Source organism: Drosophila ananassae, chromosome 3R (genome assembly GCF_017639315.1).
Source record: "Drosophila ananassae strain 14024-0371.13 chromosome 3R, ASM1763931v2, whole genome shotgun sequence".
Lineage (NCBI taxonomy): Eukaryota > Metazoa > Arthropoda > Insecta > Diptera > Drosophilidae > Drosophila > Drosophila ananassae.
In genome coordinates, this window is record NC_057930.1 from 25,854,623 (window position 1) to 25,871,724 (window position 17,102).

General features: G+C 42.1%; 1 protein-coding gene and 1 long non-coding RNA gene across 2 annotated transcripts; one reads left to right on the forward strand and one right to left on the reverse strand.

Annotated features, from left to right (window-relative positions):
- Nucleotides 1–7,340: 7,340 nt before the first annotated feature.
- LOC6497625 (proteasome subunit beta type-5) lies at nucleotides 7,341–8,523 on the forward strand. Its single transcript, XM_001961644.4, has one exon. It carries the CDS (start codon nucleotides 7,506–7,508, stop codon nucleotides 8,430–8,432), a length of 927 nt encoding a protein of 308 aa, XP_001961680.1. The 5' UTR covers nucleotides 7,341–7,505; the 3' UTR covers nucleotides 8,433–8,523.
- Nucleotides 8,524–9,381: 858 nt separating this feature from the next.
- LOC123257357 lies at nucleotides 9,382–10,258 on the reverse strand. The gene is made up of 2 exons (XR_006507420.1): nucleotides 10,020–10,258; nucleotides 9,382–9,925 (listed from the first exon to the last, which is right to left on the reverse strand). It is a non-coding gene; the product is annotated as an uncharacterized LOC123257357 (long non-coding RNA).
- Nucleotides 10,259–17,102: the final 6,844 nt, after the last annotated feature.

Here is a 17,102-nt window from a genome sequence, read left to right on the forward strand (position 1 = left end):
TAGCGAAAATCTAAAAATAAAGAAACCCCTTTTATTCTCTAGGTGTGAGTTAGTTTCTGTTACTAAGTCGGTTGTTGTGTTTGGTGCTATTTTTTTTCTTGCACCTGTTGTTTGCCTTTGGGCCACTGACACGTGTTCCAGTTGCCATGGCTTGTTCGGCGACAAGGGGTGGCAATGGAGTAGGTGGGATTGTAGGGGGTCCAGTTTTCATGCATCCCCTGGCACTACATCAGTTCACTCTCAGCTCGTGCTAATGAAACAGAGCACTCGACTGGGAGACTGCACTAAAAATGCCTCAGCAGGTTTATATCATTTGAATGCCCATTAATTGAATTGTGCGGGCGTGCACAAATAGTGTCTTTGGCCGGACAGGTGCGACGAACACGAGGGATGACACGAAGGACACGAAACTCCGGACACGGAAGACAGGACACGACACGCTGTGACAGGACTCAGGTTTATGACTTTGCCAAAGCTGTAACAACTCAATATTGGAGGGGCAGCTGCTGCTCTGCGTGTTCCTTGGGATTAGATTCATTTTTAAGACCCTACTTGGAGTTTAAATGGATCTGATGAGATTCCATATCTTACAATTAAAGCCAAAATAGTTTTTAAAGCGTTTGAGTTAAAACTTAGCCTTCTTTTCTTGGTAAAAAAAGTTAATCTACCTACCTTGATATTTGCATTGCCTATTCAATTGTTAACCATTCATATTCCATATCCCTTTCTGACTTTGTCAGAACTTCGCTGACTTCTAATCGCATTTTCGTTGAGCCCTGGGATTCAAGTTGCGCCCTAAGTTTCCCCGAAATTTAGTTAGGCGAAGTAGGTTGGTAAACTATGAGCTAGGCTACCGCATATCCCCATAAAGGACACGAGGGAGCTGCTCACAGAATTTAATAACCGGTGCAGGCCGGGTGCTTGAGTGGTTTCAGTGGGTGGCTCCGAGGAAAAGCCAAAGCCGGAGCCCACCGCCTAAGCTGTCTGCATGTGTTTGATGCAGCCAAAACCGAAATGTTTGCCTTTCCCCTTGCCCAGTGTTTGGAATCAAACAAAGTTTCATGGCAAAAACTAGGGATTCCCTTAGTTCCCTAAAAAAGTGCGGTGTTTTCCTTTTCTCCCTTTTTTGGGGGAGAGTGCCAGAGTAGGAGCTTCAACTCCGGGTTCTGTCAACACTCGAATTGCTGTGCCAGCCGTCAACCATTTAAGCAAATTAACTGTGTAATTAAATTCTGCAGCAGTGCTTTCTTCCTGTCTCCGGCTGGCTTTCTTTTCATCTCCACAGCTAGTTCCACATACAGAGAAAGGGTGTCCTTTATGGGTTAAGGGGTTTCTAGTATGTTGAGTAAAATCCCCCTTTGGTTAATAGTAATTGTGATATATTCCGCTGGAATTTATGCTTCGTAGCTCATTTGAGCTTTTAGTTTGCATCTGGGAATCGGAGCTTACGCACTCTAATTGGCCATTTAGTAGGACAGATCCCCGAATATTTCATGACAAATGCCTAAGAGTAGCTACTAATATATTAAATACTGATTTGGCTTGTGTCCTTTTGGGTTGATTTAACATAATAGTCCTGATTGCCGGCGGCTGCTGGCAATTTATGGGCTCATGCGATTTTTATGCGGCTGCCGGAGTTGTCAACTACTCGCACTGGCATCGATAATATTTTATGCGCTTCTGGTTTTCTTTTTATTGCCTTCGATTACGAGACAGTTTTCTCGGGGGAAACAGATCCAGAAGCAAGACAATGGTTGGGCATTTTAGTGCTGGCTAGGCCAACAATTTATGGTTTATGGATTTTGTCAAATTACATGTTATTCTTGTATCTTTTCTGTAGCTTGTAGTGTTTTTGGGGACAATCTTTTGTCTCTGCGGCCCAAGGGGGACAATGAATTGTCAACACATTCAAGGCGTTTGCATTACAAACGAGAAAATGCTAAAAATGGTTAGCATGTGAGTCTGGGCATTTTGCATTGAAATTGCTCTTTGATGTCCTGCTCATTGTTTATTTGTTTACTCTCCCTTTCTGTTTTCCCTTATACATAAAAACACATCAATGTGTAAATTTTTATCGCCCTCGAGCAGAGAGACCATAAAGTGGAAATTATATAGAAGATTATGATTGTTATGGGTTCTACGACATGGAATTTATTGATGTCCAGGCCAATAGATAAATATAAATTGAAAACAGAGCAGCAGTCACAGGTTGTGTTTTAGCCGGATATGCAAATATCCTTGTATCTGGTAATTGCCAATAAATGTCTTGAGATACTCAAGGGCCATGAATAGACAGATGTTCGGTGGTGAGACTTTAATGTTCTAGGAATAGCCTGAAGGCTTAAACCAGTTGTACATTCTATTCTTCATTCTACCAAGTTCAGATCGTGTTATTTTAGTAAACAGGTACCTAAAAATTCAAGCCATTGATGGCATACAGAGTATATGTCTGAACATACAAATTAATTGCGTAACAACTTAAACGAGTAATTTGCCAAAAACAATATTCTTTGGGCGGCCTCAGCGGGAAATTAGGAAAAGAAAACACACAATGCTATGGAAACTAACCATAGAACATCATTGATTTTGGGAATAGGTGGGGGAGAAACGAATCTCAAAAAAGTGGGTAAAGTTGTTCCTGGGGACTGTGGGTGGGTGTTTCTATGATTGTAAACAATGAATATGCATGACTTGCCAAGAGCATATCGTATATGCAACAACCAGACAACAGTCCTGCAGACAGCAATGAAACTTCAATTTGCCAAAGTGATATTCTGGAGAGGAAGCCCTTCTAATGGAATTCTCCTCGATTGAAGAGCTCAACTTTGATTAATTAATGCCGTCGATAGGCAGATGACAACTGCAGGTCCCCCTGAGAGTCGAACTCCTTGAAAAATAGGAGCAGGTTAACCCGTTCCAATTTCAAATGTTCAGTCTACATGCATAAGAATTGCATTTTTTGCCTCAGCTCATCGAATGGCAGCAGATACTGTATCTGGTCTCCGAATCAACAACTACTCTGTGTGTGTTGCATAATCTGGCAATTAGTAAATGTCAAATTCCCGGCTTCTACTCGCATTGAACGTCTGAATTTACAGCCTGCGAATCGCAGCGATATATCATCGGGCGGTCCAAGGAGAGAGCGCCAGTAAATAGGCAACGGAAATTGCAGCAACGCATGTGATTATGTTGTCTGTGCCACCGGGGAATGCCTGGGCGTTCACACATGTGCATAACTTACATTATTATGCACCCACGTATATAAACACATACAAGTGCACAGGCACACTTCCCAGCAGTACCAATCGCCCCGGAATCACCCTGGATTCACCCTGGATCCGCCCGGATCACCCCGGAATCCAACCGGAAAGCTAGAACAAGCGGCCCGGAATTTTGTACTGAAATTTTTGAAAATGTCCTCTCGGCCCGGAATTCGATTTCAGGCATGAATCAGCCCTGAATCCGCCCGGATTTCGAATCCGGATTCCGGCGTGAAAATTGTCTCGAAATCGCCCCTGATTCAGACCTGAATTTCAGAGCGGAATCAGGCCGGAAAAGAAAGCATGATTCCGCGGTGAAAAAGGTGGCTAAATCAGGTCGCATTCATAACCCAAAATTAAAGAAAAAAATTTCCTCTTACATTCTTCTAATCTGATAATCAATATTTTTTATGTATTCCTTAAAAATTGCTGTTAATTTATGTTTTAAACTAAATTAATATGTTAAATAACATAACATTATTAATATTGAAAACTATATTTAATAATTACTCACCCTGGGATTCGAACCTTAGTGCTTTTGTATACTGGACCGACATGCACGCCTCTAAGCTATCAAGGAATCGCGCGTACTTTGTGACTGACTATAATATACCTCTACAAATTTGCATGTTTAAAACAATCTCAATTATTAAGAGTCCCCGTTTAAAAAAAAGTATTGAATATAACAGTTTATTTTGAGACTGCGATATTAAAATAAAATGAAAGTAAACAAAAATCAACTCATAATAAAGACTTTTCCGCTTGGAATCGAACCCACGACCTTACGATTAACAGGCAGATACCTTAATCATTGAACCATGGGGTGAGAGTTTTTCGGGCAAAATATTTAGAATGACTAGAAAATATTAGTGATTAATAACTAATATCGAATATGCATAATTTCGAACTCTAGCAGCAGCAGAGGGCCGGCAGAATTAGTTCGCCTACTTTGTTTTGACGTTCGAAGAGCAAACCTTATTGAATTGTTTTTGTTTTTCGATCGAAATTTGACATTCGGGCCGGAAAAGTCGGGGCCAGGAATTTCAGTACTGCTGGGTTATTATATTTGCACGTGTGTGGGTGAAGGAGTCCTTGGCTTGATTAAAAGCCTTGTCCCAGCGATGAATTGTTGCAGCATACTTTGGTGCTCCTTGGGAGCAGCTCTCGTCCTTTAAGGTGGGCCGTATTTTAAGCTTAGTCTGCCTGGAAAGACCCTTCTTACACGAAAGGGTTCCCTTAGATTTAAAGAGCTCTACTGACTAAGGAAATTTGTTGTAGAACTGGCTTTAAAAGGAAATATTTTTGTTGAAGTCGAATGTGCCTTGAAAATAAGAGATCCCAGTAGCTCATGTGTTATGTGAAAGCATTAGTATTCTACTTGTATTCTACTAAGAGACATTCTCAGTTTGGCAGAGCAAGGAAGTATATCAAAAATAATCCAAAATGGAGCTCGAAAAAAAAACCACCCTAACTGAGGCTATTCTAAGGGATTTGAAGGCTTTTAAACTGCACATAAAAACAAAAGTTTTTAAATTGAGCGACTGCAGCCGACTTCGCCAAGGAATAGATAATATTCGGAGCGATTACGATCATTGGTTGGCTATATTTAAGGGAATAAACGATAAGCTGAGGCCTGAAATCGAGATCTGGGAAAGGGCACTGGCCCTTGTTAGCGACATGTTGGTGGGCGATGATCTGAAGGTAGAAGTTACTGACGGCGGCTGCGGAACCTACATGAAGTTGGCCCGAGAGCTGAAGGACACTGTATTTATCAAAGTGGATCACAAAGAAGAACTTGAGACCCTCTCCCTTCCCAAAGCCAAGGTCTGGATACAATCGAAAATCGATTCTCTGAAGAATTCTCTTGTATTGATGGAGCAAGATAGGGCGTACGTTGAAGAGCAAAAAGCCAAGATCTACGCCTTGGAGAAATGCATCGATGAAAGGGTAAAGAAACTCTGCCAAAACCGAGGAATAACTCAAAAACCAATAGAAAATATGGCTATAATGGCGAAATGCCTCGACGGGAGGGAAATTCAAGTAATGCAAAGTCTGAGTGAAAGCCAAATGCCTGAATCCATTGAACAGAAGATCAAGAAGATAATGGAGAATGTACATGGCGAAGCTAAAAAAATAGCACAAATTAAGAATACGATTACGTATCAGATTAAGAGACTTTCCAGCCTGAAGACCTATAGCAACGACAGCGAGATCAATGATCTTCGACTGGAAATAAAGGAGCTCTTAGTTCAGTTCCCTAAACCTAATGAGACTGACACTAGTGTACCAAATGACGATCAAGGGGTGGAGAATGCATTTGAAGATAGATCGATATTGCAGGATAGTAATATCATTGATAATAAATTGATGGAGAGTTTTGCTGATAGAAATGTCCATGCTGATGCCAATGAAGAGAATGTATCTTCGGATAACAAGGATTTTTATGAAAATTCGGAACTCAATGATGTCAATGAGACAGTTAATGAGACATTAGCTAATGCAACTTTTAATAGGACAGGAAATGAGACACTGTACTATGATGCCAAAGAATGCCAAGACGACGATTCAGGAGACCGATTTGAATAAATGCATTATTTATAAATCCATTACTCTGGTCAAGGATTGTTCAAACTGTTAAAATCCGCTATCAAATGGATTCGTCCAGAATCTTATATTGGGAGAAATTGTTGAAAAAATTGTTAATGTTAAATAAAATTAGTTTCGTTCGGGTTTCATAGTAAATGGTAATTACCTCCCGCTTAGCCACCAAAGTCACTAATGCCACCCACTCGATTGAATAATTAAACACAATTAGCAACTATTAACCAGAGCCCTACCCTTCAGGGCCAGAACCGATTGCAAAGCGCCAGTCGGATGTACACAGTTGGCAAGCTCGGGGGCAGCCCGGGCAAATCAAAGCGAATCAACAGCACAACGGCCAAGAAGGAGGAGGCAGGGGTCGAAAGGATACAAGTGGTAGGCAGGACCCTAATAAGTCAACTGCAATGCATAAATTTGGAAACAGCAGCAGCAGGCTTGGGTCAGGTGGCAAACCCAAACACAAATTCAAAACCCAAATCGTAGGCCCGGCCCGGCCAAGTGTTTGCCGTTTTCGACTTTGGCAAATAGCCCAGGAACCTGGATAAGGGAAACAGGGCAAAGGGCAAACCATAGCTGTGTTCAAGGAATTTCCTGATTGACAATGTGGTCCTGCTCGGAACCGCCCACTTTTGTCGCCTTCGTCGTTGGTCAAGAGCAAATTTGGCAATATAACAACGCTCTAACCTTTGACAGGCAGAAAGCATTCCGAATGTTCCTAGTTTCGGAGCCAACCTCCGGTTCGAACATTAAAACTGATTACCCCAACAATTTGGCAAATAGATAGTTAATGGCACAAAGATGTTGGGATTAATTTGCGAAAGAAGGAGCTTCAAGTTCAAACTAAACAGCTAGAATATTTGATTCTCCACAAAATGCGACAGCTCGTCAATTCGAAAGCTTTTCATTGAAGCGAATTTAGAAACAAACAAGAAGTGACAGTTGTGAGGAAAATTAATACAAATGACAATTTCCGCCTCGCCTTAGGCTTTTCTCAATTGTCGTCGTACGATGCTAATCGTGTAATCCTTTTTAAATGATTGCACAAACAAACGGATACTAATATCATAAACAATTTACACAATCAACTACCCAGCACTCCCACACACTGCGACATTGTAATTCTGTTTACTGCTTGAGGTTATTTAATATTCAATTTTCGGTTCTCGTTCCGGCCTGGCCCAAGTCCTGGGCACCTCATAAAATACGGAAAAACTCATAAAACCCAATGCAAACATATTTTAATCTGCACATGGGTAAGTGCTGCCAAAATTGAATAAAAATGGCACAACACGAATGCCTGAGAGCTGGCTTCATGGATATATTACGAGAATTTTGTAAATACAAAATTGCGTAGATTTTATTGAGTTTCGCTTAGGCGGATCTGTGGATGCAAATTTTGTCACATTTTTAAAATGCCAGCATATATATTACTACAACTATTTCTGTGTTTATTCATTAGAAATAAGTCACAGAAAGTTATATGAATAAGGGAAGGACAAATACGTGCATTCATGTAGCCATGTTTTTTATCTCAGAGGATTAGAAAAGTATTTGATTTTCAAACTCTAGACTTAGTATAAAAACACACCTCAGACAATCAATCTTACAAATCTGAACAAAAATTTATTCCCAACATTTTAAACGATGGCTTTGGAGGAAATAAGTGGAATGAATAAATGGTCGTTTATGAAGAGCCGCGGTGCTCTGGTCTTGGAAAAAGCTCGCAAGGAGATCAAGAAAGCTTCTTGCAACATGGCAAACCCCCTCATGCTGATGGCTCCACCTTTCGATAAGCCCAAGGAGACACTTAAGTATCTGGCCGACAAGGGAAACGTGAAGATGGACTTCCATCATGGCACCACCACTCTGGGATTTATTTACCAAGGCGGTATTGTCTTGTGCGTGGACTCCCGCGCCACAGCTGGGGCCTACATTGGATCGCATGGCATGAAGAAAGTGGTGCCGATAAGTGACTACATGCTGAGCACCATAGCCGGGGGAGCAGCGGACTGCTCCTACTGGGATCGGGTCTTGACCCGCGAAGTCCGCCTCTACGAGCTGCGCCACAAGGAGCGGATGCCAGTCAAATCGGCTGCTAGATTTTTGGCCAACATCGCCTACCAGTATCGAGGAATGGGCCTTTCAATGAGCATTATTCTGGCTGGCTGGTCGGATGAAGGCCCCAGCCTAGTTTACGTGGACGCCGACGGGCTAAGCGTCCCAGGTAAGCTTTTCTCCGCTGGCAGTGGAGGCGAGTGTGCTTTGGGGCTCCTGGACACTGAGTATCGATATAAGATGAGCGATGAGAAAGCCTTCGATCTTGCGTTTCGCTCGATATATCATGCCTCGTCGCGGGACGTGTATACTGGCGGCGTGGTAAGCTGCTACCATTTGGACAAGAAGGGATGGAGGCTGGTGGCCGCCAAAGATAGCGAGGAGCTCCGCGAAGATTTAGCCAGTCGGATGACTCCTCATAACACTAATCCTGTTTATAATTTTGGTGAACTACACGCGGAAACCGCTGATGATGAGCTAGGATCTCCTATGCAGAAGAGGAGGCGTACTGATTGAAGTAACTTGTTTGTATATTTTATAATTTTGTGTGAAAACTTAGAAAGCGCCGCAAAATAATGCTGAGTAAATGGTTCTGTTTATTTTCTAATTTGCTTACATGTTTTTAATTAGTGCGGACTCTGTTTACTTACGTTTTCACTCAATCACTTTACGCTTCGCGGCGTTTCCCGAAAATGGCTAGTCGCTAATCATTTTGCGCTAAATTAAGTGTTTTAATGGAAGGTCCTGATTTCCCCACTTCTTTAATGCTGCCTGGGAGGGTTGGGATTCGCTGGCTCAGGAGGAAACATAAAATAAGTAAATTGCCTCTTTTCTGGACACTGGCACAACAATTAAGTTAGCATTTAAGTCGAATAAAGGACAACGCCAGACAACGCAGAAGACAGAGTGGCAAAAGGGTTAGCACGAAAGTCTCGTTCTGCATAAATCAATGGCAACAGCATTATTTTGGGCATAGAAGGGCAGGAGCGAAAAAGGTCAAACGCATGAGTTTTTTCTGGCTCGTCCTGGCCCAGGAGCACAACGGCAATAATAAACAAGAAAGTGTGAAATAAAGCCAAATGGACATAAAAATTTGTATGTCCTACAAGAGGAAGTAGTCGGCTGCGGGAAAGTATAAGGGAAAAATGCAGGCACAGCAATAAAACGCGGCGAATGCTTTTAATTTGAAATGCTGCGAGGACTGGACCAAAAGTCCCTGAAACTCTTTATTCCTTTCAGATCCTCCTTCCCCACCCTACCTCACCCTCTCTTTGGAAGCTCCTTTTTTAAGTGATTTCCCAGGGATTGGGCCTGGGATCGCAAAAGGTGTGGGAGAACTTATAACGCTTGTGTGGATTACCATTCCCATGGGCACAATAAACTGCTTTATTTGCGAAAGTTCTGTGCATGAAAGGACTACAAAAATTAAACAAAATTTAAATAACTTATAGGTGGGAATAGCAACTTCTAGATTAGGCATTTTTAATTGGAATTAAAGTTATGTTTCTATGGGAAATATTACTCAAGGCAGTTAAAGGACTGGGCTGTCAATCGGACATACTTTCACCTTCCATTTGTATGGCCAACAACTATTAGTGCGCCGCTCTTGTTTGTGTGCCCTGGCCGTAATAAATGTAGCCATTGCTGGGCCATTTGGTTGTTTTCCTCCTTTTCTAAGCCGTTTTGAAGCAGGCAATAAATGTCAGCGACTCGGCTGAACCGGGCATAAACTACAATGGCCAGCGGATACTTTATTTAACACTTGCATAAACTGACATGCCCGGATATATCCTTTCGCTCCGTGTGTTTGTGTGGTGAGGACATAAAAAGTGCTGCATCCTCGCAGATGAATGAATGGCGAGGGCACGGGCGAATGGGAACACGTGCACACCTCGTTATTTCTATGGAAGGCAATCAAAACGAGTCCAGGCACTGGCACTCAAGTCTTAAAAAACGCTGGAACAATAGAAATTTGTGGGACGCTAAAAACGAATAGCCGTTGGAGATAACTGAAACAAAAAGAATTTAGTTAAACATGACAGCAGAGCCAGTGTGTTTTTCGAAGCGTTTTCCAAAGTTCTTCATGCTAAAATTGTACTCAACTGATTTTCAATTTCGATTCTCTTATTCTGTCCCGTTTCAATTTATTTTGTTCCTAGTCCTAATGACATTGAATCTTCTCGTCTGCAGAGCTGCAAATGGATCCCTTAAATCTGAGAAAGCCGTCAACACTAAGCCATTGGATAGAAAGAGTCGTTGAGAGACTCTTTGGCTGGAGTGTGAAAGCCAAAGCTAGACACAGGGAAAAATAGATAAAAAGAATGTTTCAAAGTGTCACTCACTTTCTAGAGTAGAGTTACAATTTTGGATAAAAACATTTGAAATAGTCAATGTAAAAATTGTATGAATATGAGAAAAACACTGTTTTATAATAGTCTCTCCTGCGGCTCTTCTTAACAATTATAAAGAAGAAAACCCAGATTTTTCTACAGTGTAGTACAGACACGCCCACTGAAAGGAAGCGCCTCTGGCTAGAAGGGCATAAAAAAATATTATGTCAATAGATAAAAGTCAAAGTGGAGACGACAGACAGCCAAGACAACTCCGAGGATAACAAACAGCAAACATTGGCCAAATGTCGCGTGTTCAATTGTGCAGGCCCAGCCTCCTCTTTCCTGACTCTCGGCACCCCCTTTCGCCGCCCATGAATTACCAACTCCCCCACTTTCCGCGAACCGCTGTCAGTGTTTATTTTATTGATGTCGCTACCGCTGCCTTGCCTTTGGAGCTCGAGGAAACCATGACAAAGTCATCAGTGGTGGCAAGTGGCGGGAAAACCAGGCGGCAAAGGACAACGGGTCCTTCCCTGTTTTACGAGCAACGAACCGGCCATAATTGTGCATTCGCAGTCATAGCCATAGCCACATTCGCATTCGGCTTGCTTATTATAGGTCCGTGGAATGGCCCCCGCCAAGCTCCCGCTGCTGCTGGTAATTTGCAAGTGATTTATGGGACCTTATGCATAAAGGCAGGAGTTGGGTCAAAGGCTGACTTACGGGGCCAGGAGCTCTACAATTTCCATTTGCCATTGGCCGACACATTCGCTCCTCGTTTGAAACACTTGATTAGCCGCGATGATTGAACGGTTATTGGTATGGAATCCTCTGTTAATAGAAGCTTGAAAAGGACTTTAAGTTAAAGGTATTTGGTAGAAATAAGCTCTTAAAGGCAATATTAAAAATAGGATTGTGCGATATTTGGCAAGTTCCAATTAGAACTATCCACCCACTGGCCTAGTTTCCTCTTGATAGGCTTCATAGGGAATTTTATATTATTTTGATTTATTAGCCAGTGCCAACCGCAGGCGATGCCGCCACTCAACAGCCATTCGCAAACCGTAATTTGTGTTACCCCAAAAAATGAAACCAAAAACACGACCCAATGACAGCTACAAAAAAATATTATAAAATATATAAATATTTTCCGAGCGGCAGCACATGCAATCTTCTGTAATTTTCACACTGCAAGTGAAGTGGGGGACTGGGGACTGGGTTGGGAAGTAAACCTAACACTGACACAGTCCCGAAACCAGACAAAAAGCATAAAAAATACAACCAACCCGAGCTGTCAGTGCAAACAGTTGCAAACAGACATGAAGATTATGGTACGTAGGGGGATTTCCAGTAGCAGAAGTAGTTACATTGTAGTTACACATATGGATACATGGGTTCTGGTATTCGTATCTATAGAGAGATTGCCTCGGATCCTCACGTTTTTCGTTTGTTTGTCGGAAAAGCAAATTTGGTAATTCCGTTCTCAGGCGCACTTGAAATTATTTTCCCTTCGCTCTGGCGCTGGCTCCGGCCACAGGAAAAACAAGTTTCGAGTTCTTGGGGAAACTTCTTTGTGGTGTAAGTTGCGAAATTTATTGAGCTTGCTGCAAAGCACTTAAAGTTAGGCTTCGGCAAACAATTTGATATGAGCATGGGGCTTGTAATTTCGAGCCATTTCGAGCAACTTAGGCGTAAACAAATTTTTCATTTTCCAAGCTAAATCGTCGATTGTGTCAAATACTCAATTCAAATTCGATTCAAAGTGTGTTTTGGTGAAAATCCGCTTTGGGACGGGATTTAAGGGCTGAGAAATTGGCTTCCATTTTTACCGAAAGGCTTTAAACTGCTTTTGTCATTAGCACCCTCCAGTCATGGTTTTAAGATTTCAATTTCAATATCTAGTCCTCTAAGGTCACTTCACCTTAAGCACATAAATCCTGACAGCTTGAGTTTGTAGCCGCTTATTTTTTCGCAAAAGGCCTTAAGCTGTCAACTTTAGCATATTTCAAGGCGCGATTCACGCTTTTTTCGGTTTTTTTCTGTTTAGCTTTCCTGGCAGCTTTTCCTCGTTTTATTTGTTTTTCTTTGACTCTTGTTTTTGTTGCGAACTTCTCGTCTAAGCTGTGTGGAAAATCGCAAATTTATGTTAATTTTACGTAGACATTATTGTAAATGATGGGCCCGGGCAGGGAATTATTTGAAATGAAATAAGGACCCGGCGAATGAAATTGTTTAAAAGATATGCAGAAAAGTCAACTTATATCGGACTGCTGAGCTTTTAGTACTGTCCACCTATGACATTTTCTGGGAAATCAAATTCTATCAGGCAAAGGTCAGCTTGGGGTTGGCCAGGTTCCCTTTGACAGCCACCCGTGGCCATTGAAATCCACTTAACAAAAGGAGCTCTCCCTGAGCTGAAAGATACCCGGACATGGTAATAAGATTTCTCCTACACTTTAAATATTCCCTAAACATTTTTCATGCTCGCAATAGTTTTATCTCATTGAATCCCCTCTCCTCACATCCCATTTTGGGTGAAAATAAACGCCAAATTTGATAGATGTTCCGGCTGGGCAAATGTGACGCAATTCGAATTTTCTTGGGAGCATTTTCATGCGCTTGGAAAAGTTTGTCCGACTGTCGGTTTGTTTATACATCACTATCTCCGCTCCGTGTCTATTTATTTATTTTCAAATAAATGCTCAGGCTACGGACGGCTCCTTCATCGTTTTCCAGTCCCCGACCCGTCGCTCTCGTCGAACTCTTCAAGGATTGAATTGAATTAAATTGAACAAAGTTTGCTTGCCCTCGACTGCAGTGCTGAGATAAGGCTGGGCGGTCGGTGGAGGCAGACTGTGGGCGAAAGGGGATTGCATATAAATGCCCCAATATTTGAGCGACGCATTCAGTTTTTTCCACCATATTTTATAAGAAGCCAATGGAGTGTATACAGGCAGTTTAATGTTTTATGTTTCACAGAAGGATGTGCTCTTTCGTTGAGAATCAATAGGCCTGCATATAAAGAATATTAAAGTCATGTAATTAATGAAAATTGCGACTCAATAAATGAGTTGCCAGTGAGCAGTGAAACACTTTTTCAACCACTTACCAGTGGCGGGAAATGTGTTTTTTTCTTTTCGGTTAAACACTTTCTCCTGCAGGAGTCCAACGTCCTGATGGCGTTTCCCGAGTGGATTGCTGTTCTCCTGGCATTGGCATTGCCACTGACTTCTTCCTGTTCCTCATTTGGTAAACACACAATTACCTGAGCGTGGCTGGGCCATGATTTGCATTGCACTTGAATTATTTCCGTTTGCAATGTTCCACCTTCCCACAGAGGCAGAGTTGAAAAGCGCCGGAAAATTGGGAAAGGAGTGCTCCCGGGGAAGCGGAGTAGGGAAAGGACGAAAGCCCCGCACATATGCATAATTTCATGCTCACTGCTGCTACGTGGCGCTCATTTAGTTTGCCTTAAACGCTGTTACAGTTTCCTCCAACACTTCCCCCTCCCCGAACCCCATTCATTTCCGCCTTATTTTTCCTCTCTGTCTCTATTATGGCCATATCTTCCAGGACGAAACGTGTTCTACGCCAGAAAGTATGCAATGCAGCTGAGCTGGCGCTTTGTATGCAGATTACCTGCTCTAGTGCCGGAGTTTGAGGTCTCTAATGAGAGCAAAAAATTGCATGAAGACTCGGAAAAAAATACAGAAATCTGACTAGGGATCGGGATCGGGATCTGGGAGGGGAGCGACTTATCGCTGGGACCCCTGGGTATGGTGTATGCTGAATTTATGCGCAATGAAGAGTGAAAAGCAATAAGCTCTGCCAAGTTGTGCATGAAAGGGAAATTGGCATTGACATGGGCCCCCGAATATGGAGGAATCGTAGGTCAGTTTTAGCTCACAATATGTTTATTGAACTGTCCACGCAGACACAAATGAAATTATTAAACATGGAAAAAGGAAATCAATAAAGACTCTTGATCTTATTAGAATTAATTAAATAAATAAAGATACTTTGATTTCAGTACATTTTACTATAAAAGTCCTTTAAACATTGGGGGAAAACATGAGAGTGTCTTATATAGTCCAAGCGAAGTCTGGCTATGGGTCAATTTATATCCGCTCCTTGAGCGGAATACCTCAAACGATTTGTAGAACGATTCTTCATAAAACTGCGTTAAAACTTTCCATCGTAATTTTTTTAAAATTTTTTGTAAATTTTTTTATGGAGCCCCCCTGGAAACCGAGGGAGCCATGGGAACGTCCTATATGGCTCCCAGAACGATTTTTGAACTGAATTTTAAAGTAAAATTAATTTCAGTTGCTTAATACATTGCATGCATTTGTCACTCAATTAGTTATTTAACCGCATGCAAATTAGCCAAAGCCTTTAATTAAATACTTGCTTTTCACCTAAACATTGGTGCATGGCAAACAAGGTTCTCTTTTTATAATCAACCTGATCGCTTCATTAGCTTTCCGGTAAATTCCTAGCACACCTTCATACATGTATGTATATTTGGTGGGGTTTGAGGTTGTGGGCGTAATTAGTTTCGATTTTGATTCCGCATGCCTCCAATCAGCCAGTGGACAGGCTGCTTTGCATGGCAATGAGCCGCGAATCGGCCTCTTGGCCATTTGATTGTGGTCCTTTTGCTCTGGCCACTTATTTGCAGACGGGTTCTCTTTTTAATTAAAATATTAAAACAAATACGAAGAGTGCACTGCGGTGAAAGGTCGCATATAATTAAATTTCAACCGCAAATACGACGGGTACCACGACCAAAGACTCTCAAAAGTATGCTCCGAAAAATTGTCGTCCATAAAGGCCATCGTATGAGGGATTGGGCCATAAATAATAATGGCTGGGTACTGAAGCGCAAGTCAAACATTTTTTAATAAATATGTTATTTTTGTTTACTCTTTTGCTGAAACTTCTGACATTTATTCGGCAATTTTGCTAAAACTAGTATGGGTGGCATTGTCTGGCAAAACTTTGCCAGCACTCGAGGCATAGTTGCAATTTTTTGGTTTTTGGCAGCCTGCGTGAAACAAGTTAGCTCGTCCTTGACCTGGAAAATCTGCACACATAAATAGCTTTTGTTGATTAGTGGGGCAGAAGGGCTTTCATTGCTTAAATTGCTTTTAAAAATACATGAAACGACAGCCGATTTGCAAAGGTCAAGACTGTTGCACGGGCTACTTAATTATTCCTCGACATGTCTTTGGAAGTGCATTTTCCACTCAAAAGGCAGTCGCTGGATTTTGCGCACCTGCCGGCAGAAAGAAACTCTTAATGCCACTGTCCTTTCAATGGGGAAATTCGCATGTTGTGGTAATTAATATGCGAGCCTGCAAAATATTTATACTCGCACGCCACTGAAAACACAACACAGAACGCGATGCCGTTCACTCAGTCTCGGACAGAAACAATTACCTCGTGTGAGTGGCAATTATAAGTTGTTCGTGTCTGTTAATTAAATGTGTCCAGCGAAGTCATTTAATAAGCCGCAGCAACATGGCGTATATGCGATCAAGGAGGCTTAAAGAAGTCCTGCCACGGCCTTAATCCGCCCATCCGCCGAATGGGAAAAACGATGTTTACTGGTGCAATGATAAAATATTATTTGCCTGCTTCTGCGCTCTGATGGTTTTCTTCTTTAGCGGACGGCAAGGATTAATTAAGTAGCTCTCTCGCCCGGTAATTACGGAAGTGTGAACATTCCCGCCAATCATAAAGTGCGAATGTGATCTTTGCACAAAAAAACGCTAATTAGGCATTAAGTCGAAGCTGGTAATTAATCAGTTGAAAAGTGCCCATAAAAGGGAGGCGTTTAAGTGTTGCCCCAAAGTGTCAGACGCACAGTTTTCACGCTTCCTTTTTTTTAACCCTCTCAGTTGCCGCAGCCGTAGCCGACACGCGGTTTTGCGGCTCCCCCAGGTAAGTCCTGGGGGAGCAGCGGAAACTCACACGTAAAGTGGCTAAAAACTAAACAAAAAACTTTAATGGCAGTCGCTTGCTAGACATCCCTATTTCCTGTTGTGCCTCAGGAGCAGCGTGGGTGGTTTGAGAACTTTCCCTTGCTTTAAACAGATTACTCTTTTATGAAGAAATTGTTAATCGCAGCATTATGCACTATTGGGAAACAAAAAATCAGCTTAAGGACTGAGTATCTTTTAGAAGTCCCTGCCGCAACCCTCGCTCATTATGCAGCTGTTGCATTGTAAATATTTGCATATGTGTTGCAAAATTAGTTAAATAAGCATTTATTGTTGTTCTACGCTAAGCTGGTTGCGGCATTTGTTGGGATACAACATTTGAATTACTTTTAATGTTTGCCTCCCACGCTGGGGAGCCGCGCGCGTCTACCACTATTAACAAAAAGGTAATTTTCCAGCAAATTGACATAAAAGACTACACGGGCTAAAACTTTGCCTGGTAAACTGTGTTGTTTAATTTTTCGGGGGCGACACAATCTTGCACACTAGCACACGGCCATACACACATACCCAGCCATTTACTGAGACAACATCAAAATTTATGTAAATGAAAATTGCATTGCATAAGCTTCGCTATTCAGTCGCTTCGCGCCGTTACGTATACGCAGTGTGCACCCGCACCGTCACCGGCACGGGCAGCCACTGCGCTGCTGCCCAAAACCATTTTGCACGTAGTATTAGCGAGCTGCCTTTATTATTTGTGTCATCCTTTAAGTCCGGATTCTTGGATTCTTGGAGCATCGAGCCATTAAGGCAACCGGCAGGAATATTGCCCCAGGTACTCGTACATACACATATTTTGCAGTAGGTCTATGGCAGCTCGTATGGCACTTTTCCCTAGTTTTGCC